At 40.1% G+C, this 26,784-nt stretch overlaps 3 protein-coding genes across 5 annotated transcripts in view; 2 read left to right on the forward strand and 1 right to left on the reverse strand.

The window, feature by feature from the left end:
- Positions 1–2,519, forward strand: part of NPHP3 (nephrocystin 3) — a 29,068-nt gene extending 26,549 nt beyond the window's left edge. The window contains exon 27 of the mRNA XM_069811626.1: positions 178–2,519. Within this exon, the coding sequence (XP_069667727.1) occupies positions 178–358 (181 nt within the window). The 3' untranslated portion in view covers positions 359–2,519. The remainder of the gene's footprint in view (positions 1–177) is intronic.
- UBA5 (ubiquitin like modifier activating enzyme 5) lies at positions 2,289–13,377 on the reverse strand. 2 transcript variants are annotated; one of them, XM_069811663.1, is made up of 12 exons: positions 13,026–13,377; positions 11,831–11,876; positions 11,649–11,738; positions 10,344–10,453; positions 9,834–9,920; positions 9,236–9,320; positions 8,290–8,394; positions 7,985–8,112; positions 6,642–6,777; positions 6,089–6,164; positions 5,250–5,356; positions 2,289–4,681 (listed from the first exon to the last, which is right to left on the reverse strand). In XM_069811663.1, the coding sequence occupies exons 1-12, from the start codon at positions 13,169–13,171 to the stop codon at positions 4,598–4,600; spliced, it is 1,200 nt and encodes a 399-aa protein (XP_069667764.1). In that variant the 5' UTR covers positions 13,172–13,377; the 3' UTR covers positions 2,289–4,597. The 2 variants fall into 2 exon arrangements, with proteins under 2 accessions (XP_069667764.1, XP_069667772.1); XM_069811671.1 differs by having other exon boundaries at positions 11,654–11,738; positions 13,026–13,044.
- A 50-nt stretch (positions 13,378–13,427) lies between these two features.
- Positions 13,428–26,784, forward strand: part of ACAD11 (acyl-CoA dehydrogenase family member 11) — a 35,640-nt gene continuing 22,283 nt past the window's right edge. Inside the window, exons 1-12 of one of the 2 annotated variants that reach the window (XM_069811648.1) lie at positions 13,428–13,687; positions 15,660–15,759; positions 15,993–16,118; positions 17,755–17,916; positions 18,376–18,540; positions 20,156–20,303; positions 20,920–21,041; positions 23,773–23,879; positions 24,023–24,146; positions 25,882–25,959; positions 26,356–26,494; positions 26,607–26,714. In XM_069811648.1, the coding sequence (XP_069667749.1) occupies positions 13,551–13,687; positions 15,660–15,759; positions 15,993–16,118; positions 17,755–17,916; positions 18,376–18,540; positions 20,156–20,303; positions 20,920–21,041; positions 23,773–23,879; positions 24,023–24,146; positions 25,882–25,959; positions 26,356–26,494; positions 26,607–26,714 (1,516 nt within the window). In that variant the 5' untranslated portion in view covers positions 13,428–13,550. Of the gene's footprint in view, positions 13,688–13,716; positions 15,433–15,659; positions 15,760–15,992; positions 16,119–17,754; positions 17,917–18,375; positions 18,541–20,155; positions 20,304–20,919; positions 21,042–23,772; positions 23,880–24,022; positions 24,147–25,881; positions 25,960–26,355; positions 26,495–26,606; positions 26,715–26,784 lie in introns of those variants that run through there. The other variant, XM_069811653.1, reaches the window with a different exon arrangement.

Consider the following 26,784-nt stretch of genomic DNA (forward strand, 5'->3'; position numbering starts at 1 on the left):
ATAAAAGCAAATTACTATAAAAATTACTGGATGAAACAAAACATCCTGGACTTGAATACTTATGAGGAAAGTAGAGTGCCTTAAGTATCTTTGTTGATAGCATGGTGTGCATTTCAATTTAAATGAATTAAGAGACTGGTTTTATGTGTTTCAACTTCGTTTTACTCTTCTCCAAAGCTATGAAGGGGGAGACTTTGAGAAGGCAGCTGAACTTTACAAGAGAGCTATGGAGATAAAAGAAGCAGAGACTTTGTTGATAGGTGGAAAAGCAACTTCTCGACACTCATCGAGTGGAGATACGTTCAGCTTAAAAAGTGCATTATCACCAAACATTTTCCTGGAACATGGACAAAGGTGATAAAACCTGCTCAAAGAAAAGGCAGTCTCTATTGCTGTTTTAAAGCAGACATAAAATTATTAAGAAAATCTATTTTTCCTAGGCTACTGTATTATTTTGGGACTGACACTGTCTTCATAAATGACAGAGAAACAAATGTTTAAGCTTGAAATCCTTCCACATTAACTTTGCAGACTGTATGGTACAAAGTGAGCTTCTTTCATTGTATATAGATAGGCATATTACTAGCTGAAGTTACAGCTAATACCAAAAACATGTGGATTTGATACCTCTTAGCTTAAGTGCCAGGATTACAACACGTTGAACCACTTGCATATACTCTATGTAGTTTTTCCTTCTGTGTTGTAACAGCCTGACTTAGAGGATTTGTGTATTTTTGTTTCATCAATCCTTTCTGCCTTTTCAGAAGCTTTCAAAGTTGTTTTTTGTAAAGAGAGAGTAATTTTGAAAAAGTCAAAATACTGTTCCACCCAAAGTTTTACCTGCAGGGTGATTTCAGCTTTAAGCAAACTTACATTCAAGGGACTTGTGCAAAAATAATTGGTTACCTTGGGAAGCTGATGTATCTAAATACATAATCAGCTACAGTTAAAGCTGCTGTCAGATTCAAATGTGTTCAGTAAAAAATACTTCCAGTGAGGAATTGGAACAAAGACGATTCCCTGTTGTTAACCCTTTAGCAGTACTTTCACTATTTAATCTCACTGAATCCCTTAAAATACAAGAATGTTTGTACTAGCTGGAAGAACATAGTGATGCAAAATAGTTTGCTGTCAGATAAAGAGATGCTAATCAAATCTACCTGCCTGTTGTATTTTGTAACACTCTAGTCACCTGGAAGAACCAGTCTGCAAGTCTGTTCTCATTCAGTGCATAAACCCATGAACCAATTTAAATAATACATACTAAAAAAAGACTTTTTGTAAAAAAAATTGAATGTAAGTGAAAAATTAATTGAAACTTCGCTGTAATGTTTCAGAGGCAACTGATGTAAAGATTTATGTGATCCAGTTTGAAAAATGCAAATGGCCTTTACTTCCAAGGGGTACTTACCTTCCACTGTATATTTTTTCCCTCTTAGAGCAGAGTTAAGTGTAACCCATTTCAGCCCTTGTTCTGGTTAGAAATAATTTAGTACTTTGGTAAGGCTGTATTTGACTTTCAAGATTAAGATTTAGTTGAAAAAGAATCAAAAATAGCTCTTGAAGGTATTACAATACAGCAACAAGAGTTGACACTTTGCAATAGCTCTGTGAATATTTTTGCCTTACTTCAGAAAATGGGGTTTTAATCAAAGCAAGAGTTTTTCCACTGTATTCCAGCCACCTTGAAAAGTTCTGAAAATTGGAAAGTTCTTTGCAGGATTGTTACTGAGTGAGGAGAAGTGCAAAAGGAAAAAAAAAAACCCACGACCACCAAAAAAAGCACCCCCCAAAAAACCCCCTCCAAAACCTCACCTGTCTCAGCTTGTATGTGTTTCTGTTGCCTACTCTTCTCAGACCTGGCACTTCCCTCCTCTAAAGCCAGTGTTACGAATCATCAGGTGCCTGCTCTAGTTTGTCACCTCTGTTCTGACTTTAACAGGTATAATGATGTGTCTTGCTCTCCTAAATAGCCTTCCTTAATGTTGCTAGCTTAAATAAGAAGCTACTTTCTAGACTGTCAGTGTTATACCAGACTTGCTGCATTTAATGATTTCCAATATGGACTATTACTGTTCTACAGAAAGTAAAACAGGATGGTGAGTAACAGTGGGGGATCTTGCAGGCCCCATGTTGGCTGCAAGCTTACACAGCTGTAGTCACAGTGCTCGAGACAGTTGTTCATGTAGCTGTAGTTGCACATCATGGACATTAAAAAAAGGAAGTAATTTTTATCTGGTGTATGCCGAATACTTTGGTGTAGGAGAACTCCACCTCAAAACAGAAAGTGAGCAGTTTCAATGGAAACTTAATCGTACAGTCACAGTATCAATATCTCAACAACATTCATGACACACTGTAAAAACTGAAAGCTTCTTTTATAAGATTGCCAAGTAAACAAAGCTGGACTAAACCATTGCAATATGCTTTGTTAGTTCATAAGAAGAAGTCATAAATTTTCCATTATGTTTTATAACATACTTGTATAATATATACTTATAAATGTCTTTTTAATTAAAGATCCTTAAAGCTGCTTTTTTTTTTTAATGCTGTTTATTTTTAAGTAATTTTAGCCATTGGCACATACAGTGACCTTAATGTATTTTCTAATTATTTCAAATTCTTCTTGTATATACAACTTGAAAGTCTGAAAGTAACATGAGAACCATTTCACATACTCGGTAAGAGGGCATCCAAAAGTGTATGAATTTGCTTATAAAACTGTAATGAAGTAAAATGGTAAGCAGTTGCCTCTTACAAAGCCATCAGTTGTGTGATGGCAGTCAGGTCAGCCAAGTAGTTAAGAGGCAAGATTAACTGAGCTGTTGTAGGAATGAGTCAGCCATTTTGCCTCTGGATCTCCAGACCCAGGCATATGCCTCAGTTTTACTGTTCCCAACAGAAAGGTAAAGTCACAAAGAAAGGTAAGTAACACTTAAACTGGCACTTGGATCAAGCTAATTTAGACTTAGTGACACTGATTCAAGTATGTACCTTTTTAACGATCTCATTACTCTATTCCCATCCCTCTTCACAGTTCATTTCTAAAATCTGGTTTCTCCAAAACTGAACTCAATCCAAAAAAACCTCTTCCATTTTCCAGCATAATGTACCACACCCAAATCCTACCCATAACCTCCCTCACTAGCTTCAGAGATGATTTTTATGTAAATAATATAATTAGTGTCAACTGTGGAGGAAACAGATTTTGACATTTGTAACCATTAGTTAAAACACATTTGATTTCTAAGCAAGTATTCATTCAGCTGCCCTAAGAACCAGAAGCACCTCCATGATATTACTCTCTTTTTACATGTTGGTCAGATCCTGCTACCATTATGAGCTGGTTCTGTGTTGGCTGCATCATGGTGTGGAAAGGTTTTTTGAACAGCCCAAGTTGGAAATACTTGTATTATAGTGCAAAGGCCAAAATTTATGTTCTAAGCCAAACTCAAGTAATAACCCAGTTCTGGATTAGACACCCACAGTAGTCAAAATTTGGTACTTCCAGTTCTGCAGGGTACTGGCAAGACAGGATGTGTACATTTACAGGTCAGGTTAATGTGATAATTTAAGAGATAACATGACCTTACTAACATTATTTACAAGACAAGTACAATAGCTCAACTATTCCACTGAAGATATTTGCAACAATAAACAAAGTTTAGAGCATCTAATTTTAGAAGCTTTCCTATGTAAACTCAGCTGAAGTATATTCCATAACACAGCCCACATGATGGGGATAGATCAGAATCGTAGCTAAACTTTTAGTAACCAACAAAAATACAGTATTTTGATTTTCAAAGTGATAGACAAAATCTCCTGTTGTTTCCAATGTTGCTAGTAATTCTTACAGCATCTGCCAGCTGAAACGGTGACATGCTAATAGTCAGTCTCCTAGTGTAGTTGCCTACTAACCAAAGACTCTGCCTTGCTGCAGCACACTCAAAGCATTACCACGTACAAGACATACTGGCAGCTATTTAAGAAGAAGCAGTAGTAAACCACTGATAAAATGAGGGAAGTTTAAAAAAAAAATCCATCCCAGAGATATTTAATGCAGACGAAAAGGCTGAAATGTTCTGTTTACCCAGAAAAAGTAACCGCAGTGCGGTCCAGGGCAAGCATTTAGAGAGACCGGTGAACAAGGATGGGGGCGGGTGCCTGGAAAATCAGGAGCAGCAATGTGAGTGAGGCAGGAGCACCTGCCCTTGACCAACTCAGTCCTCTCCAGCAGCCATTGTCCTTCACTGCTCCTGCACTGCATGCTGTTCTCAGCACATGATACCGCATATAATGTGCTGCACCTGCTTTTGTTAGTTTATCCATCTCCTGCTATTTTCTACTGAATATCTGGACACTAGCAATGCTGAGAAATTAAAATTTACACTAGCACAACTCCATATGTTAAAAGACGTGAACAGACAACAGAATGTAAACACCATAAGTGTGTTTCCTTCCTGTCCCTGTAACAGTTCCATCTCAGCAGAAATGTAATGATACACTTCAGTGGAGGTAAGGACAAAAAAAAAGTCTGGTCTTCTCAAAATCCAACATCAATCCAAACTCCCAAAAGTTGTTCTTCATGTTTGTTTCGCTACAGGTTTCTCATTTGGGCCATGAGTTCTTCCAGGCTTTCTTCAGACTCTGCTACTGTTTCCTCAGTTACCAAATTCTCTTCCTATTAGAAACAGGAAGAAAAAGTTGGCAACAAAAACAGCAAACAAAAAACTCTGCACAAATAAGCTTTATTGCCATTATACCACACCATTTTCCTAGAACCAAGCACTCAATTGCAAGATCAGGCATAAGTGATTATAAGCTTAAATTGTAAGCGATCCTGACTAGAATCTAGAATGTTCTGGCTGCAATAGATACAGATTCTATGTTCCCCAGGTATACTCATTGCTCTTTGACTACATATAGCTTTTATAAGATAAATACGGTAAAAATCAGTCACCAAAACATCAACTGAGAAATTCACATTTGTTTTCCTTCCCCCAGCCCCCAAATACATTCACTCCTGTCGCCTGAAAACCACGTTCACACTAGCATCCATACCTGAAGAAATGTATTTCACAGAAACACAAAACTGGACCGTAGAAGGCACTAACTGGATGTACTGAGGTACAGTTTCACAGCAATTGTTCAAGATGGAATTTTACTTCAGGTTTAAAGGGCAACTGAAGTGGCTGGTATTATAATCTAAAATATGTATTTCAAAAATTGATAAAGAATAAATACATTACCTTGTTTGGGATAGTATATGCTACAGTAATTCCCTCAGGAAGCTCAGGTACTGGGCCAGATGCAGCCTTCAGCTCATCTTCTGACATTTCTGATACTAATTCGATGCCTTTGCATTAAAAGTTAGAAGAAAACGTTCTTTAATCACCATGTTATCACAGTAAGAGGAAAATGGTAGCTACTTTTCCAAAATAAAAGAAAAAAGCAGAAAAGAAGGCCTTCACTTCCAACTACTTCATTCCATTATCAATACAAAATATTTTCCCTTTACAATATATGAAATGGTTCTATACAAGTAACGTATGGACAAAAATGGCACTTCTCCTATAGGACATCCTTGTCCTTACCATTTAAATCTTATCGTGAGGTCACTTCTCCCAATGGTAAGTGAAGATTATTTTCCATATCATGTAATAAACAGAATGTATATATCCACTCTTGAAATGGTTATTTAAAACACGCTCACCATGCCTTAAGACAATTCCTTCGAATTTAAAGCCCTCAGAGGAATATAAAAACCCACGGGATGTCTCAGCACAGTGGTTATGGAAATGACCAACACTCTTTAGTTACATATTTAAAAGGAACACACAGTGAATACATCCCCTCACATCTTTCATATCGTCTTCAGACCATTCTCTTATTTCAAACGGCGGTTACATTTTGAGCCTAAAACCTGTGCATTACAGTAAGAAAACATCAGCAAGCTGTGGTAACATTACTGTCAAAGGCTGTGAAAAACCAGCAGTAATTAATGCAGCGTAAGTTGCAAAAACAGGAACCAGAAGCCTGTGTACCCTATGGTGTGTTCACCCAAAACAGAGATCAGCTGATGACTTACCCCAGTCATTGTCTTCGTGTACTATTTCTTCTTCCTGTTCAATTTCTTCTTGTTTTGGTTGTGCAGCTTCTTTTTTCTGAAGGAAAAACACAAAAGCATAAAAAACCATAATATATATAATAGTCCAATTTTCAACAACAGCAAAGAAGATCAAATCTAATATTCACACTTCTTTTAATATTTAAGTTATGCAGTCACCATTTAGAACTTGGTTAGGCATAAAAAGGCAGAATACCTGCAAGTTAAAAAAAAAACAACAAACCCATTAACACTCAAAAATACATGACTACCAGAAAGGTGGAGCAATTACTGTAGGAGAAAATACTATCTAACTGAATGCAAGCCATTCTGCCTACCCTTTGCTTTAAGATAACTTTAGGTACTGTATTTCTAATTTAGAAACATGTGCAACCATTTGAAGACAAGGCTGCTGAAAACTGGAGTAGCAAAGAAAATTTTCTTTTACTACAGATCTGTAGCTCGCTTTGTTCTTAACACTTTAAGAAAGGGGAAAAAAAACCAAACAAAAAAACAACACCCAAAACATTTTTACCTTGTAATTTTCTTGCTGTTTTCTGCAATTTTGGTCACTACATTGTGGGTTTGGCTTCATAGACATAGTTGGAAAGAAATCCTGCATCGCATTGTAACCAAGATAGTAACTCACAGTACCAAAATTTAATAGGTATCTAGAAACACAAACAGAAAGCAGGCCCTTATATACAGGTGCAAACCTAAAAATTCAGTTGCTCAAGGAATATTTTTTCCTCAAAGAACTTTTAGAATACACTTTCACACTAGTGAAGTTGCAAAAGTTACTGTAATTGTCTTAAAATAAGCTGTAGTCACCTGCAACACCATAACTGCATCAACATAGAACCTGGTCCTCTTGTGGTGTGAGTGTGTGAGAACAAGCCAGCTACAGTCTCAGAAAAAATATGTTTAGAGTAATACGTAAGCAGTTTTCTCCTGTGCCTTTATCCATTGCTTGTAATACAGGGCACCTGAGTGTTTCAACGGGAGAGTTTTCAACACCTCATCAGAACCAGTTTAATCACCTTTACTGTAGGGTCAGATTTGCAATGAAAATAAAGATTTAAATTAAGCTGCAATGTTTGCATTCTTCATTAAAGAAAAAACACATGCTGCTGTGCAATTTTGTATAATACCTCTCTGCACAGCTGAAAATGGAGTTTTGTTGTTTGTAGGCACACTTGCAAACAGTACTTGTATTCTTTGTAACTAGAAATTTTAGGATAGCTGACAAAACCAAGCTAATGCTAAAAACAGGCTAAATAAGATCCTGTTCTCAAAGATGCTTGTAAAACACAGTGTATCATTTTGAAACGTAGTACAAAGTTGTTCAAATATTTTCCTTGCTGATACATGCAGTTCTTTCAGCAGTTGCAGTCATGTGACAGTACTTTTTGAAAATATTAAAATATGTTGTATTGCTATATAACTATTTTTAATTCACCTCAGGTTTTTAGAATACAAACACTGCAAGAGAAATTATTCTTTGTCCATGTACAATATTTCAAAGACAAGTCAACACTAGCATTTTTTGTCTATAATTTAGTGATGTCAAATGGGAGCATGTTTCAATGCAGAACTAAGAAAAAACTGTGTGCGTGCGTACACAGTAAGAGAAATTCTTAGGAAAACTCTGAAGACATTTTCATACCACTGAAAAGTTCTACTAAAAACAGCAGCTCCAAAGTAAACACACCAGTGATTCGAGCAGTATATATTTCAGCCCTGTCCAATGATGCCAATACTTTCAGGAAATATGCCACAAACATATAAAAAGAAGCGGACCCATCATTATGAAATGTTCCTTCAGGTTTCTTTCTCTTAGTGTGCTGTACATTGAATAGCAACAACTCAGTCACTTACTTCAGAACATTTTGTACAAGAATTCCTGCCACAACACCCATAGTTGTAGGAAGACTAGCTGCACAAACTCCTTCTCGTTTTAATGTTTTCTCATCAATATTTGCAGCAACTACAAGTGGAGGAGCACACTGAGGGGAAATAAACACATGAAGTTTAAAAAAAGTATTAAAAAACCCCCACAGATCACACAAAATTTTAAGCTACTCCATCAGCTGTTCCAGGATCACATTCACTAGCCAGCTAATCTTCATATTTCCAGTCCCGCTTTAAAAGATAAATGAGCAATTCAGCAGAGCACTGCATACCGCGAAACAAGCAGATTCACCAGGTATGATCAGCTGTATATGTCCTGACACTGCATTTTCACTCACTCCAGATTCCATCCAGATTTGTCCAAGTTCATTGCAGGCCTTACAAACACAGAAACACACACATCAGCACTGCAGAAGTTTAATTAAAAGAAAAAAAACCCACCTAACACACTGTAAATTGAGAGCAATTAAACACATTAATCTTCCTGCTTTGAGACAAAAAAAACTATGATCAGAAAAAGGAACATGAAAAGGCAGAACAGAAATTTTTATCAAAAGACAAATTAAAGTTATCTCCGTGAAGCCAACCCTTTGTGCTTTCCTGAGGATCTGAGATTTTTGAACACACACATACATTAACGATCCAGTTACTAGCACACTACAGAATCTAACAGCATGAACTACTTGTAAAGGCATGGATACAGTGATCTGTGTGCCTCCAGTGCGTGCAATTTATGGATCAAGTTAGCTTAAGAATAACAGAAAACATGCATTTGGCATATACCCTACATTGGCTGCTACTATAAAGAAAAGCAGTTCGATTAAGTACATAGCCCTAAGGCATTTTTAGTATACAAAAAGTCACATGAAGTATACAATTAGCTATACACAGTCTTTAAAAAGTTTGTAAGATTTAACATACCAGGCTTTGATAATACCTTTATATAAACAGGATAATTTGGAAAGACAGAGAGGGATTATGACACTTAACTCTTTTACTAATCATCAGCTGCCAGTAACTTAGAAGTCTGTAGCTGAATGTGTAGAATGTGTTTTGTAAGAACTGGGTAAAAGCTCAGATTCTGCTTCCTTAAACCAAGGAGGAAATTTCTTAGAAGATTCTTGGTAAGGTCCTGTCTTTTCTCTAGTCCCCACAATTCCTAACATTATTTATAGGAGAAAATAGGCTTCCACAAGCTCATGCCTTTGATGGCCTTACCGTGTTAATTGCCATGCGAGCTTCAAAGTTGTCCACGCAGCTTAGAACAAGATCGACAGGCTTCCCTTCCTCTAGTGCACCGTTACTGAAATGAGTATCACAAGTTTGCATGAAATTGCTGGCAGAACAAAATACCAACATGGCAATCAACTTGCTGCTTTAGAGTACAGAAGCATATGGGAAGTGTATTTCTAACAAAACTTGTGCAAATGCAGAACAGGATACAACTAGCATCTTAGATCTACAGTAGAAACAACAGTGTGCTGAAGCTTGGATTTAAATATATGGGCATTTTAGATTAAAAGCAGTTTCATATAGTATACACTTACAGTACAAAGTATTAGAGAATTGTATCTTTCTACAACATAACTGCAAATGGGAAAAGTTATTTCAGAACTTCTCTGTCAGATCCGCTAAAAACTATTTTCTTTCTTCATTCTATAAAGCATACCTGAAACTACGCCAAAGCAAAGTGTCTTCATATATACATACTTCCCACTGGCTTTCAATTGGAAGTCATTAAATTGAAAAAAACCCAACAGTAAAAATGTGAGGCTGTATTTAGAGCCACATGCCAGCAGAAGGTGAGAGATTTTACCTTATTCTATCCATGAAATGTTCAAAGTTGTCCAGTGTTGTGATGTTGTAGTTATGTACTTCGAACTGAACATCAGGATTAATATTCCTTATGGAGGAAATAATATGAGTCAATGTTAATAAAACCAATGATAACTTGCATTCTACTCCCTGACTTCACAAGTGTTGCTACAGTTTTAGTCTTCCAGTCTGAAGTCTAGAATACACCCGTATTTGTCAAAAATTCACAGATTAGATGAGAGAGGAAAAAAAAAAACCCACAACATACTGAAGTGGTACAGTTTATACCAAACTTCTGAACAAAATTAGTTATACTTAAAAAGTAGACTTACACTGAGGTTTTGGCCAGTACAAAAATGTCCTTAAAGTATCAATCATTCCCACAACTATTTTATACTCAAATTTCCAAACTAGATCATGCCACTTTGCAAGCGATTTAGAATGAAACATCGGTTTTCTGGAGCAGCATCCTGTGTAAATACATTTTGATACCCACTTCTCTAAGTTATACCTCAAAGTATGCTCTGCTGCTTGCACTTTACTTAATCCAGCTTGATGAGGTTGGAAGAAGAGTCTGTTCATGTTTGCCAACTCCACTTTGTCATAATCAAACAGAAGCAGCTATAATAAAGATTGTATTAACATATGTGAATCTTCAGAGACTCTGCAACCACAGCACCATGGCAAGGCATTTTAAACAGCAAAACTCATTCTGAAACCAACAACAAAAAAAACCCAAACAAACCACCACCCCCGCCGTCCCATTCAGTTCACATACAAAAGGCACCAACACTGTAAGCACATGAAAGACTGAATTCTAGCTGCTGTTCACCGGGAACTGATTTGTTAAGTCATGAAAACCACTCTTAATAAAAAGCAATCCGTTCATTTGATCTAAACTAAGAATATTCAACAGATCATGTACACGAATGCTATCACCTCTGTTGTCACATTCCTACTTGCTGTTATGGTATTAACTAGAAATGTGTAATTTTGTTCATTGGTCTTGGCATATAGTTCTTCAAAACCAATTCACTTAAAATACCTACATAATACATGGACATGTTGATTATTATAAATTCTGAATCAACTGTCCAATGTCCTTTCTTATGCCCAAGATGCTGGTCTTCAGGAAATGCTCCTTCAGCGGAAGGGAGAATAAACTTTGCAATAAAAAAATTGCATCACCTCTGTATTAAGAAACTTCTTAAAGTTCCAAGAGTAAATGGGCAGGCTTTGACTGGAAATACAAACATCTAAGCCATTCCCCAAATTCCTTCTTTAAAGATAAATCCTGTTCTATTAACTCTGGAGGTTCTTGTTATCTCTACACACACCAAATTATTTTTAACTGCTACTAAGTTTTTAGCTCTGCCATGTGATGAACTAATGTTTGTGATAAAAATATGTTTGACATCTACCACATTTCAATTTCATGAATATCAACTTGTTCTTATAACATACAACTTAATCTTCTATGCGAGTTACTCCCTTCTTTTTCTTTATTTTGTTTTCCTTTTGCAATAATCCAGTATGAAGGTTAGATAGATGGGCTCATATAAGAGCACAGAGAAGACAAGCATCCAAACAAGAATCATCTACACAATACAGGATTAAGCCCTAAGTATATCAATTTTACTAGCATAAGAAAAATACAAACTCTTCATTTGTGATGTTTACCCAAGAGCCGTGGTTGAGTGCTTTCTTCATAGTACTTTTTTGTTTGGGCAAAATCAACTGAGCGAAATCGAATCTAACTCTTTACGAAGAAGACTGGTCCATCTACTATAAAGCAGTAGAAGAAAACTCTCATTACCTTACCAATGCCACACCTTGTCAACATTTCAGCAGTCACGCTGCCAACTCCACCTACACCTACTACTGCAACTGTAAAGGTACGGATTTTCTGTAGAAAGAAATAAAATACAGATCAGTATATCGAAAGTGGTTCTCACAGGGAAAAATATGCAGGCTGTTTTAATGCAGATAGAATCCTACCTCATAGTCTTTGACAATTCCCATTCTTTTTAACGCCATCAATCGACTACAAAGAAAAACAGCAACGTTATATGGAAAATGCTCTCTACGTTTCTAATAGCAACTTTGCTTTTCAGATATTTAAAATCACTTTTGCCTTAAAAATAGCCCCACCAAGCACCAAACTCAAGCCTGCTGTTTTCCCTGCAGTTGTGACTGCCAGCTAGGTAGTCTAAAAGAGATAGTAGATACCTTCCTGTGAGCAACAGCAACGGAGTACTAACCCTGCAGAAACTCATGGATTTATTCAGATGGTACGAGTAACATCAACGAAAGCAGGAGAATCCATAGCTATTTTTGTAAATGAATCCCTGATTTACAGAGTGAAAGCCTACACTTTTTTCTTTAATGAACCATATGGCAGCAGGCCAGTGAAGACTCTCCCACTGTTTTCTGATCAATTTGATTAGATTAACTCCAACATAACATTTAAAAAAAAATTAATTACAGAATATCAGGTTGTGAGGATAACTGGAAGAATTTTAAAGTAATGTTTTATCCTGCTATTGTATTTTTTCATAGAAAGTATCAATGAAAGTACAAGTATCAACTTGTATTAAAGCAATTCATCCTGGGGGGGAAGCATCAGATTTCCAGAACTGCTGAGCATTAGAAGGGGTCCCAGATGCTCAAGACTGCTCTAAACCAAACTCTAAAATAGGTAAGTTTGAGGAGTGAGAGTAAGACCTCCCATAATGCCAACACCCGCCCCACTTACTAGCAACTTTGCTGAAAACCTCACAGTTTCCTCCCTCTCCCCCCCCCCCCCCCCGTACCACACAGGAAGATAACACAAAGCAACTCCGACGTACGGCCCTGCCAGCCCCGGCGGTGGGAACGGGAGAGCACCTCTCCCCTCCGCCCCGCAGAGCGCCTGTCTTCACCGTCGTCCCGACGCCCCCCTCAGCACACCCAGCCCACCCCTCCCTGGCCTCGCCCACGTCCACACGCCGCCTCCCCTTCACCCAGGCCCACAGCTCCAACCCGCGGCCGCGGACCCCGCCGCCCTCCCTTCTCCCCAGCCCCCACGTCCCGACTCGGCGCCCGGGCCCCCTCCCCGCGGCTCAGCCCCGGCCCTCTCCCCACAACCCAGTCCCCGCAGGCGCAGCCCCCCGCCCCCCGGGGGCCCTCCCGCACGCCCTCAGCCCCGCCGCACCTGTAGGGGTTGGAGTCCGTCACCTCCGGGCTCATGCTCTCGATGCGGGCCCGCGGCGCCGGCCGGCCGCCCCTCTCCCGGGCCAGCTCCTCCTCCAGCTCCCGCACACGCCGCTCCAGCTGCTGAAGCCGGCCCGGCTCCGCCATGGCAGCGCCGGCAACGCCGCAGCGACACGTCTCCCCGCTCTGAGGCGGCTTCCGGGAGCGGCAGGGAGCGCCGTCCCCTGCCCGCGCCGACGCCTCAGGCGAGCGTTCCCAGCCGGAGCGGAGCGGGGCGGGGGGGGGCTCCTGCCGCCCGGCAGCGGGCGCCGTGCGGGCTCTGGCGGCGCCTCGGGGCAGGAGCCAGCCGGGGCAGCCACCGCCGCCCCCGGGAGAAGCCTCCCGGCTCCGAGAGCCCCGCGGGCCCGCCGCCGGGGAACTCTTTCCTTGACGGACCAGGCCGCCTCCGGCCACCGCGGCGACGCCGGGCGGGGCGGGGCACCTCGCCTCCGTCAGTGGCGTAGCGGGGCGGTGGGCGGGCGCGGGGATGGCGGGGGAGCCGGGCAGCGGCGAGGTGCGGCGGCGGCACCGCTTCGACCAGGGCAGCTTGGAGCGGTACCTGTGCGGCCGCCTGGCCGGCTTCGCTCGGCAGCCGGCGGGGCCTCTGGCTGTCAGGCAGTACAGGTAGCGGGGCGGGCCGCTCCCCTGCCCGTGAGGGGCGAGCGGCGGCCTCCGTGGCCGTCGGCGCGGGCCCTCGCCCCCGGGTCGCCCTCAGGCGCGGAGCCGGAGCCCGGGCCCCGGGCCCCGGGTGTGTGCGCCCCTGCGGGGCGAGGAGAGGGGCCGCGGCTTTGCTCGCCGCCCGGCGGGAACGGCGGCCAGAGTTAGGCCCCTCTGCCCCGGTGATGGCGGGCAGCGGCCGTCGAGGGGCACGGCTCATCCCTCGGCCGGCGGGAGAAGTCGCCGCCGGCGGCCGAGGTGACCTTTGGCGGGGACAGACCCTGCGGCCCCAGTTGGCCGTCGGCAGGCGGGCGATGCGTTGGCCGGGCTTCCCGCTGTCCGCGGAAGAAACGCGGACGCGGTGAGCTCCGTTGGAGCGCGCGCACAATCTCTCCGTTGCCTGCTGGTCGGTCTCAGTTTGTGTGATTGATCTTTAATTGCACGGCAAATAATAATGTCCAGAAGCACATACGTGGCTTAAGACATCAATTTAAAGTGCCTTAGGTTATCGCCGGGTAAGCAAATCCATGCAAACAGTGTAACGCTGTGCTGAGATTCCCGTTAACGCCCGGAGAGCAATGCGCTGTGCCAGTGAGGTGCTACGCCCAGGTTCCAGAGCCGCTGTTGCACAGAACATCTAGTTTATTTGCATTAGGCAAATCGGTGGCGTGGCTGCGTGACCTCGTATCAGGAGATAACGATTGGAAGTTAAGTTATTGCGAAAATGCGTATCTGTTCCTTTGTAAACATGATGTCGACTGCTTTATCTGCAGCTATCAATAAGAAACAGTAAACCATTTTTCACTGTCTTCTAATGCAAATGTAAAACATCCCCAGCTGTACTCCTCATATGTGCTTCAACTGAGGAAACCTTAGGAGGGGCCTCAGGAGAGTAGCTAATAGTAAAATCTGCTAAAGTATTGCCAGTATTTATGCTTTTACTACTTTGTTTGTCTTGAGGTTGCACTTCAAGGCTTCCACCAATCTAAATCTCTGTTGTGCCAGGCAGAGTATTTGTCTGTGCAGAACGCTTGTTAAACTGCATTACGGACTATGCCCTGGCCGCCTTGGGGAGAATGGAAATGTTGTGGGGAGCATGAGGGCAAAAGTTCACTTGATTATGATTTTCTGATAGTTGTCTAATCTTTTATTGGACTAGGTTGGAATGCATCTTAAAAATGATCCGGAATGAGGAGAGGAAGGCCTGTAGAGTAATGGCACAGAGCCTTGAGGAAAATAAGGATCAATGAGCTTGATTGGGATATGATTGACAAGGTGTTATGAAGGGTTTAACTAGGTTGTCCTTCTTTTTTACACGTGTATGTGATTGAAAGGTCTGATGTCTGTGATTCTTTGTCAGACTTTGCAGTTACTATAGGCGGTCTAAGCGTAGCATATGTATGTGATGATCAGGCTAGTATACAGTGAGGCTTGGTACTAGAATTCCTCAATTATTTGGAGAGCTTTCTCTATGCTTACAATGTTCAAAATACAGCTCGCCAAAGGACAGATACAGTTGTGGGCTAGTGTGAATTCTGCTCTGTTTAATTTCCTCCAAATTGGAAAGCTTTAAAGTTAGTATTTATTGCATACCTTGAAAATACTAAGGATGTATCTTTAGGGAGGAGAGGTAAATGCTATCTCCGTTTCACAGGAGAACAAATTGAGTATCTGTGACCTCTCTGCAGTGAAAGAAGACATCTTTTTTATAGGTAGGAGTAGAACCTCTGACTTCTGATTTTGTAGGCTATTACTTGCATCCTTGTAGGACTATATTTGGAAAAAAAAAAAAGAAAAGCAGCTCTTGAGAAGAACATTTTCCTCTGTCTTGCCATTTTGTTCAGGCCACGTCACAGTGCATTTTGCATCATTTCTGGTAAAAGTTTGCAAATGTGTAAGTACTTGAATTCATAAGTAATTGTAAGCTTTCTCTTCGTAGCTCAGGCCAGTCAAATCCAACCTTTCATCTTCAGAAGGGTGGGCAGGCTTATGTGCTCAGGAAGAAGCCCCATGGCCCTCTTCTACCTAGGGCTCACAAGGTAAGTAATGTTCTTCAGCAAGCTCCAAACACTTTGTATGCAGGTGGCTAAGTCCTGTACATGATGGTGCCGCACATTGTTGAATGTGTCTAGAAATGCAATGAATTACTGGATCATTTCCGGTTTTCTGTGCTAGATGCATAAATAAACATTTGAGAGGATATATTGTCATTCACTGTACTCATTTATGTTTGGGAGCTTTTCACTGAACCTAAGTTCTGTGTCTTCTTCAGATCGATAGAGAGTATCGTGTGCAGAAAGCCTTGTTTTCAGCTGGATTTCCAGTGCCTGAGCCCCTGTTGTATTGCAGTGACGTTTCTATCATTGGAACAGAATTTTATGTAATGCAGCATGTGCAGGTTGGTCCTCCAATGTGAAAGATTTTTTCCTTTTCCCTACTACAAGCTGCTTTTAAATTGTTTAACACTTTTCTGTTAGAGTCTTATTCAGCATTTACTAAGCCTTGTGATACAAACATAAATAATCCTCTGACATTTTTAAAAAATGCTAGCTATCAAAGATTGTCACTGATTTCAGCTTCTCCGGGACTTATTTCCCACTTTGTCAAAATTTTCAGCTCAATATTTGACCTCTTGCTCTTGTTTTGAGCTCTCAGAAGGATGTCTTGAAATGAGGCAATATTACTTCTGTGAAAAGCATACACAAGTCAGAGGGAGAACAATCAGGCTATGAAGTTATATTGAATCTTTGGATATCCTGGGACTTGTTTAGTACTGAAGATAGGAATCTACATACAGTCACCTTTTCTTGAAAACCAAGCAGCTCAAACACTAGTTTCGGAAAGAACATCGCATAGCTCTGTCCACGGCCCATCACTCTGGGAGTGCCGTAGCTGAATAGATACTGTTTCTGTTAGATTTTGGTGATTCTGAGCATAAGTCTGCTGTATCATGTCTTTTTTTTCCTGTGGGAGGAGGATTTGAATTCAGACCTCTTTCATTGCATCCTACTCTATCATCAGATTCACGGGGAAATTAGAAATGTAAGAGTTTGTGGGCCGGTTCCTGGAGATTAAGTTAACCTTCCTACAAAAACCATGAATCAAGAGTAATAAAATGTAAAAGCTGTGAAGAATTTGAAGCAATTTTCTTACATTAAAGATGGAGAATTTTTCTGGTTTTGACTAGAACAAAGTGATTTCTTAATGAGAAACCTTGCTACTGATATATTTAGATTTCTAAGGATGTAAATTTACAGTCTATGCATTCTAATATGGACAGCAGTGCACTGTTTTTAACAAATATGTTGTGTATTTAGAAAACAATCATATGTTTATTGTGTTGAATAAACTATTACACAATACAAAATCTGATTTCTGGATTTGTTATGCAGAATCTTTCAGCAAAAAAGTTCTATTGATGCTTTAGCTGTGTAAATATATTGAAGCCATCATGCGAACCAGTGAAACTGAGCAACTTAGAGAAGAGTCTGTCTTTTCTAATCTGTTACTGGCAGGGTCAAAATTAAAGGAGAAAATGGAAAAACACACCCATCTTCTACACATAAGAAACTGCTTTTAAGGAGAATGCAAGTGAATTTCTTTGGATTGTTTGCCTCTTTATACATAGAACCCACCCATTCCCCTCCCCTCCCTGCCTGCCCCTCCCCAAGGTCTTAACCGATATTTTTTCCCGAAGTTAGCTGTTAGAGACAATACAGTAACATTTGGTTTTTTCCTGGTACTTTCAAGCTGGAGGATATCTGGTTTGAGTGCTCTAATTCCAACTTTCATCTACTGAATGTATCTGTTATTTTAATTGCCTTCCAATAGATATCCTTTATACTGATGATCTGAGATTACTGTGAATCCCTTCATCTGTCCTGGGCAAGGAATAAAGTAAATGAGGAAGGAATTTTTGATTGCATAGGGAGTGTTGGTTCACTACATTTGTTTTTCCTCCTGAAATGTATAGCTTTACTTCTCTTCATCTGATGCGTACATCCCACCAACTATCTGATTTACGATGTTTCTAGGGTCGCATCTTCCGAGACCTCTCAATGCCTGAAGTGGGCCCAGCAGAGCGTTCTGCTTTGTATATTGCAATGATAGAAACTTTGGCCCTGTTGCACTCCTTTGATTTACAGTCATTGGATCTCCAAGGATATGGTAGAGGACCAGGATACTGCAGAAGACAGGTACAGCTCTTCAAAAAATTCTCTTGTTTTGTCAGGTCTTTTAAGATTTATTTCATTTGCAAGCTAAATTGTTAATTATAAACTACTTGTAAAAGTAACCATCATATTTTAGCTATTAAACACCTTTGTGTATTTCAATTATTTGTGCACAGTATAAAGTTACTACTACATTCAGATCAACTCTGTAATGCTATACTTGGAGAATGGTATTAATTCACTTTTGGAATAATATTAGATTTAGGCTATGTGACTAGGATTGAAGTAGAAAATAGAGGTGGTCTTCATTGCATCTTTTGATCTCACAGTTCACATCTGCAAATGCAAAGGTACTGGGTTTTACTGAATTTACAGGTAACGTGGCAATAGTCAAAGTCCAGAAGCACGTGCTTCAGAATTTTGGGCTCTTGAAAAACTTATGAATCAGTTGGAAAATCCATTGAAGTGTTCATATTTCTTTAGGTATCAACTTGGAAGAGACAGTATGATGCAGCTGCTCATACAGATATTCCTGCCATGAACAAGCTAGCTGAGTGGTTAGCAAACAACTTGCCGCCTGATGATAATAAAGAAAGCCTGATTCATGGGAACTTTAGAATAGATAACATCATCTTCCACCCAACAGAGGTATTTGAAGCACGTTTGTGTATGTTTAGTAGTTTTTGGTCCTCCATTTGTTTGTACTCCTGCTGTGTAAAGAGACACACATGTGGGCATTTTAGTGCATGATACATCTTTGAAAGGAACGGTAGAAAGCTTAATTCTTCTCTATACGCTGTGTATGGTGTTGAGGTGACTAATACAGTCCTGGTTTTCATTGCAGAAGCTAGTTACTCAATTGATTCATTAGCTCTCGCCCCTACTTCAAAGTCCAGGAACAAAACATTTTATATGCATAAATCCTATTGAATTCAGTGCAACTTAAGGACATACTGAAGGCTCACTTCATTAAACTGTATGAGCATCTGATGCAAAGCCCATTGAAATCTGTGGTATGGCTTCAGTTAACAACAATGGCTTTTGGAATAGGATCTGAATGCATGATATGTGATACTAGTGGAAGCAAAGAAAAATCTGCCAAAGCTGATTATTTGGGGAGCTGATGTAGATCACAGAGACCCCCGAAAGTTCCTCATTCATCTTTAGGGAAACGGATTTTTTTTTTTTATTCCGCCCCCCCCCACCCCCACCCCCGTTTGCGGAAGTAACGTGTGTTACCTGTCTATTGACATAATTGCATTTTCATTATTTTTGTCCACGCTATTTGCTATGTTGTGACCAGAAGATATGCCTGGGATTTGTAACCAAGACTCTGCAATGCCTGATTCACAACAGAGCAACAGATCCCAGGGATTCCCGCTATTGTGCATAGATTAGTTGCTAGACACTGTTTGTAGGCTTAAATGTTCTGATTGACTCCCTGAGCAGTCTCAGGGACTCTCCCAGCTGTTCCTGAAGTAGTTGAAAGAATTGACCAAACTGTACATAGGTAATTTTAAATAATCTGTGGAAACTGTTCCTGTATATGCAGGGATGACTGTGTAGGAAAGTCTTTTGCACATAGTTCAAGTAGCCGTGGATCATGAGTAGACTGGAGGGGTTGTTCAGGATGACAGGCCAGCTGGATTATAAGAATTCATCAGAACAACAGTTTGGGGAGTCTCAACCCATCCAGCTGAAGACACCATTCCAAGGATGCTTGTAGCAGAGGCTCATGTCACTGTCTGGGCAGTGATTGACTGTCCTGTTTAGGCAATTCAGTTCTGCATGTAAGTGTTAATCTATGCATAATATTGTGATAAATTAGGGTTTTTAATGCATGGTCTGTGAGTATCTGTGCAAAAGGACTGTGCAACAATATCTGTGCAACAGGGCTGGAAACAGAAAAACCCCAACTGTCAGTACTACTGTTCTTTAGGATATCTTATTTCAATCATATTTTGACTAGAAGAGTTTAGAAGTTTCTGACAGGAAGAATGCTACTCAAAAAATGTAGAATTTAAAACAGATTTTCTTTGGAAAAATGCCTGGTTTTCTGCTACTATGTGAATGTTAATTTTCTGCAGGTCCTTACATAGTGCTAAAAGGAACTGGTTTTGCTGTAGACAGGTACAGTGCGTGTTTTTTAATTTTAAACATATAGTAACTGCATAGAGCTGTTGGATGTTAAGTGGGTTGTGCATTTGTGGATGGGGAGAATTTATCTTCTAGCATTCACTTGAAGTTTTTATTTTTCTTAAAGGCTCGTGTTTTGGCAGTGCTGGACTGGGAACTTTCAACTGCTGGTCATCCTTTAGCAGATTTAGCATATGCCACTCTGTTCTACTTTTGGCCTACATCTAATAAGGACTTTGGTCAAGGAACTGTCTTGCGTTTCAAAGACACCATAGGTATGAAACTGTAATATTTTTGTTGAAATGAATTCTAGGGTTGATTTCTATTTGATATGTTACCTTTATAAACAACAATAAAAAGTTAAATTAATAACCACATCATTTTGCACTTGAACTTTTCCATAGTTTTCGTCATTGTAGGCAACATGCTGATAGGTTTATGGTAATCCTGTTTTAACAAGCTGTGGCTTAGCCACAGTATGTGACTTCTGTAAAAGTTTATTTTGAACCTTTCTTAGAGATAATGGAAGAAAACTGGAATTTAAATGTAAATTTATCATTTATTTAAAAAAAACAACAAACCACACACCTCCCCTCACCCTACCCCCCACCCCTCCCTGTGTGGTGGTGAGATTAATTATTAATTTCCTGACTGGAGTGGAGGCGAGGGGTGGTAGGAAGTGTTATGTGTATCTAGAATTCTGACAACTCCTATTTCCTTTTGGCTCTTCATATCACATTTAGGTCATGAGAAAAGATAAATCATGTTTTTGACTATGTAAATGGAATATCTCATAAAGCTGAAAAGCTGTTCAAATGTTTGAAGAATAAGGTGGAAAAAATCATAGAGAATGTTGAGTATTCTAAAATATTTTGGTTTTTTTTTTTGTAGAAACTCCTTCATTTGAAGAACTGGTTTCCATTTACTGCCGCTGCCAGGGTGTTAGCACTACTTTATCCAACTTTAATTTTTTTCTTGCTTTGTCATATTTTAAAATGGCAGCAATATCCCAGGTAATACACTCACATTTGCTGAAATGTCACATAATTTTATTATGAGTATTTGTAGTTGGTAATACTTGTTCAACATATGAATAATATTTTAAAAATTACTGGAACCATTGTATTTCAGTTTGTTCCTTTAGAAGCAGTATCTTAGATGCTTATGACTGATAACTCTCTAAGATGGAATTCTTGCTACATAAAATACATTGTGTTAGATATAGCTAACTTCTTAGGAAAGCAGGCTTTATGAAAAAATGTTTATGTTTTTACAAAAAAAAAAGTGGATATGTGGATTCTTCTTACTGATGTTCCAGTATGCAGGCAGTTTTGTCATTACCTTTTTGCACTCTCTGGCTAATTTAAATCCTGTGTTACAGAGAAACAAAGATCTTTCTAAGTTTCTGGAGCTCTCATGAAAGTAGGTAGCAGGATAGATAAATAAGATCCTGTTGGTGCCACCCACAGATGAAAAAGGGTGTGTTGTGAACTCAGCTTATTATGAGTATAGGAGACCAATCTTGAGATGTGATTATGGGAGAAAATAAGTTTCCTTGATTCATTGTTAACAGAAGTAACAGTTTAATTAGATATTCAGCTGTTGTAGGGCATAAGTATATTTTAATGAGTTGCAGCATGAGATCTGCATACCTAATGTGGGATAAGGTACCTGGTATTGATTTGGAGTAAGAGTGTGTATGTGGGTAGTTAATTATAATCACAGGTGTGTACTGTTGTTGGTTGGCTTAAGGGTAATGTGATGGAAAAGGACTTAACTGCAAGGTTCAAGCAAACGACTTGAACTTCACTCACAGACTTAACTGCAAGGTTCAAGTAAATGATTTATTTGAACTTCACTTACAGACTTAACACGCCACTATTGCAGGTTTTACAGATACAATGGAGAAATGCACTATTGCAATTTTTTAAGGCAAGGGTAGTAGATTATTACAACCACAAGCAATTCACAGACAACCACAGGCACACACGTGTTTACAAACTTAAAGCGTAAACAATATTCACTTACGCCTCCAGGTAAGGGCTTCAATCCCAGGGAAGTTACCTCGACTGGCGTCCCGATCAAGGGGAGGAAAGGTTTCCTTCACAAGCCAACTGTATAGTTGGAGAAGTGACTCCCCCATTTCCAACTTGAATCTTAGGGTTTTTATGCCCTGACTTGTGGAATGGTGTGTATGACTATGTCTGAGTGGATTATGATATATGCCTAAATGGATTACATATATCTGAGTGGAGTTTCCCCTTATCTTTCCTTTGTTGGTCTGTGATTGTTTGAATACGCAAGGTTGTCATTTGAAACCAAAGCTGAAACCCTCCAGGTTTTGGGTTTTTTTACCTTGCTTCCTCAGGCAGCTGAATAGTGGTTGGATTGAGACTCAGGGCATACTATTTGTTAAGGGATTTCAAGGCTCAGTTCAGGTTTTGGTTCTTTGAATGGTGCAGCCACTGCCCTGTTTAGTTCAGGGCTTATCAGAAAACCCAGGGCTAAGCTGTCTACACAGCTCCCCTCTGCAGAGAGACAGGGTCTCAAGGCAATCCAAGGCTGGGTTGCTTTTGTAACCCCCCGTGAGTCGCCTGTGTGCACTAGACATGGTGAAGCTCGTTTGCTAACTATGAGCTGGATGATCCACACAAAGGGGCAGGCTGAGTTCACTTGCAGTAGTGCAGACATTTCTTTTTTTCTTTTTTTTCCTCTACTACTTTTTGTGATTTGCCTTTAGTTTGGTTTAGCTGGGGTATGGTTTTTTTCTCTTGCGCACGCCTGGTGTTTTTTTTGTTTGTGTGGTGGGGTTTTTGGCCGCAGGGGTGGCTGCTGTTGAGAAGCTGCTAGAAGCTTCCCTGGCTCCAAGTCGGACCCGCCGCTAGCGAAGGCCAAGCCCATCAGTCACAGTGGTAGCGCCTCTGGGAGAACAGATATAAGAAGGGGAACCTGTAGTGAGTGAGGGGATTGGAATGTGAGAGAAACACCTCTGCAGACACGGAGGTCAGTGCAGAAGGAGGGGGAGGAGGTGAAAGGGCCCATGCTGGAGCACTTTGTGAGGGACTGCAGCCCATGGGAGGGACCCCACACTGGAGCAGTTAGTGGAGGACTGTGTCCCATGGGAGGGACCCCACGGTGGAGCAGGGGAAGAGTGAGGAGTCCTCCTCCCCCTGAGGAGGAAGGAGCAGCAGAGACAAGGTGGGATGAGCGGACCCAACCCCCATTCCTCGTCCCCCTGCGCCAGGAGGTGGACAAAACCAAGAGTGGAGTTGAGCCGGGAAGGGGCGGGGGGGGGGAAGGTGTTCTAAGGTTTGGGTTTACTTCTCATTATCCTTGTTTTGATATGATTTGTAACAGAATAAATCAGTTTTGGGTTTTTTTGCCCAAGTCGAGTCTGGTTTTTGCCTGTGACCATAAGTGGTGCATGATCCTTCCCAGTCCTTGTCTGCACCCACAAGCTTTTCCTCCTATTTTCTCCTCATCCCACTGGGAGGAGTGAGCCAGTGGCTGCCTGGTCCTTTGTTGCTGGCTGGGCTGAAACCACGACAACCAAGCATCTCCAGTATATCAGAAATTGAACAAAAACAAAATTAACATATCCCAGTAAAATCTGTCTGGTTGCTAATTTTTTCCTTTTAAGACTATGTGCATTTAAGTGTTACTTTGATAGCTGAAGAAATAATCAATGTATTAGTCAATTTTAAATGCCTAATTATACAATATATGCCTTTCATTTGGTTTTAGGGTGTGTATGCTAGACATCTCATTGGAAATGCTTCTGCAGAGAACAGTCATGAATTTGCTAAGATGGTGAAGCCTTTGGCAGAGAGAGGGTTAGAGCTCTCAAAAAGGTAAGAGTAGTCTAAACTGCTGGTCAAAGGCAAGGCAAAGCTTTTACAACGTCTTCACTTACTTAAATGCTGTATAAAGCAGCTTATATTATTATGAGGGAAAATCTGGTTTAGTAGTTATTGCACTGAACGTTCTTCTCTAGGTCATCTTTCAGCAGCACGCACCACAGCATTTCTGGAGGGCTGTTCCATCAAAGTAGGAAAGGCCAAGAAATTTTGCTGAAGGTCAAGCAGTTCATGAGGCAGCACATATATCCAGCTGAGAAGGTAAAAGCTTTTAGTAAACCTATTTATAAATGAACATTTTATGACTAGATTTTATAAAAATGTAAAACTATGTATAGAAGTCATGTCCTGCTCTTTGGTTTTTTGTTTGTTTTTTTCAAACAGCCGTATTTTCATGCAGTGATGTTTGTGGCATTGAAAAATATTAACAGAAATCATGATAGTTTGCATTCATTTTTTTTCAGAGTTAAAATGTTGTATGCATTGTTAATGAAAGCTAAGAGTTACTTTTTAAAGTTTAAGAACTACTCTTTTTAAGAAGAGTTACTTTTTAAAGGTATTTGCCAAAATACTTCAATGCTAACAAAAACCTAGAACTCTTATGTACTAAACAGAAAGATGCTTGGTTAAAAAATGGAATCGGCTGGTTTGAACCATACAAAGTTGAATGTTTCTGTTTCTTGCCTTATTTTTTTTAAGTGTGACTTTTATGACAAAAAATGGATTCCATAATGTGTCAATGCAGCCTCATTCCTGAATATATCTAATACCAGCAAAGGTTTGAAATCAGATAATGAGAAATATCCACAGAAGTCCCTAATTAGTGGAAGGGAAAATGAGATGAAGCATTTTACTTCTTAGCCTAGGGAGATTAGAAATTTTCCACCTAGAAAGTTGGTTCAACTTTTAGCCTCATGAAAGCACAGATGACTTTTGTTGCAGAACTGGTTTTTTTGGCTTTGTGGTATTTTTTTTTCTTTTTTTTTTTTTTTTGCAGTCAGGCAGAAACACAAAGAACATATTAGTCTAAAAGATTTGTGAATGCATCTGCCTATCGCAAGGAGGGGTTGAGAGCAGAAGCTCTTGATATGCAAAGTTTCTTAAAAGTCTGTCTCTGTCTAGTTTTGGATTGTCCAAGGAAGCCTTGGAATAATTAAAGTACTTGCTTTAAAAAAAAAAAAAAAAGAACCACGAACAAGCCATGCAAGGCAAGTTTTGCAGCTGAGTACTGTTGTGCTTGTAAGTTATTTCTGGTAACAGGGATTGTGAATCAGGACTTGTAAATTCTACTTTGAAATTTGTCTTATTGTGTGATTTTTCAGAACAGGGCACTACTACTCATTCTAAAACTAGTTCTGGACCAGCTTTGAAGTGCTGTGCCTCTCTAAAACATACTTGTGAAAATACTAGGATTACTGATTACAGAGTTTTACTTAGTACTAGGCACTGGTGCTTGGAATGACTGCTTACATAATCTGTTAAGGACTTATTTTGACAGGAAAAGAAAATGTATTCATTGCAGTTTTTTCTCAGTTAAAAAAAGATTAACTGGCTTATATATCTGAATGTTGTGACGGGAAACCTGAATCTTAAGTGTCAGTATGTCAGGCTTTTATTTGTTGTTTTACTTCTGGGTTCATGCCTCTTGTGCGTGCTGTTGGTAACAGTTACCTGTATCATCAGAAAACACTAGCCTTCTACCGTCATTATCACATACTTTAAACCACCCCAAATCATTTCCCTGTATGAAATAAGGTACTGATTGGGGTCATCTCCATGACACATTTAAAGTCTTGCAATATGAACAGATTGCAGTTTGATTTTTCAGTTATATTTTTAATTGTATAATGCAACCAACTGCATAATAAAAACCTGTGCTGAATATTTTTTTTATTGGGTTCTTGGGGTGCAGCACTGGAAAAGACACCTTATTATTATTTGTGTGTGTTACATGTGTTCTTAATTTAAACAGCATCTTTTTAATTGTTTCTCTAAGGAAATAATAAAATACTATGCTGGACATGCAAATACTGAGGAAAAATGGAAGAAACCACCACTGCTTGAGAGACTGAAGGTATAGGATAATAAATATTCTTGAGCACTCTAGCAGTAAAAGAAACAGGCACTGACATACAGCATAAGAATGTTTGGTGTATCCTGTTGGAGAAGTTACTCTGTATGGAAGGAAACAGTGTGAGGAACAGTGAAAGGAAAGGAAGAAGGAAGTGTGCAAAAGGAGGTGAGAGATACGAATGGGGAGAAAAGCAAAAGTGAGTTCTGTGAGGGGTATGTCTGAACTTTAAGTCAAAAACTACCTATTGAAAATAGCTATTGAAACAAGGCATTGGGTACATTGGACAGTATGTTAGGCAGGAAGGAAGAAAATGGGCATCAAGCCAGAATTTAATTTTTTTTTTTTTTTTTTTTTTAAAGCTTTATTGCTAATGTTTTTCTCTGATTCTTTTAACAGGAAATGGCCAAAGTAGAAGGTCTGTGGAACCTTTTTCTCCCAGATGTCAGTGGTCTCAGCCAGCTTGACTACGCGCTAATAGCTGAGGAGATGGGGAAATGCTTCTTTGCTCCTGAGGTTTTCAACTGTCATGCACCAGGTTAGCAACCCTGTCCCATAACTACAACACTGAGACCATTAAAAAGTTGGGCATCTTAAGCCTTACAAGTTGTGTGTCTCGAGAAGTAAACATGACTACTGATTTCTTACAGACACTGGAAACATGGAGGTCCTGCATATGTATGGGACTGAAGCGCAAAAGAAAGAGTGGCTGGAGCCTCTCCTAGAAGGGAAGATTAGTTCTTGCTTCTGCATGACAGGTAAATTTTTCTCCACAAGAGAGTTAGAGGCAGTTGGCAGAAATTTCACATGGCATATGCAAAAAGTACA

The sequence above is a fragment of the Haliaeetus albicilla genome, chromosome 2, assembly GCF_947461875.1.
Source record: "Haliaeetus albicilla chromosome 2, bHalAlb1.1, whole genome shotgun sequence".
NCBI lineage: Eukaryota > Metazoa > Chordata > Aves > Accipitriformes > Accipitridae > Haliaeetus > Haliaeetus albicilla.

What these genes read in the sequence shown, in the direction of transcription:
- UBA5 (XM_069811663.1), bottom strand. Translation starts at nt 13,171, where the DNA reads ATGGCGGAGCCGGGCCGGCTTCAGCAGCTGGAGCGGCGTGTGCGGGAG. An exon ending in ACGGACTCCAACCCCTACAG is followed by an intron (nt 11,877 to 13,025) that starts GTGCGGCGGGGC and finishes TTTTCTTTGTAG; the next exon opens with TCGATTGATGGCGTTAAAAA. An exon ending in CAAGGTGTGGCATTGGTAAG is followed by an intron (nt 10,454 to 11,648) that starts GTAATGAGAGTT and finishes TCTTTATTATAG; the next exon opens with CTGCTTCTGTTTGATTATGA.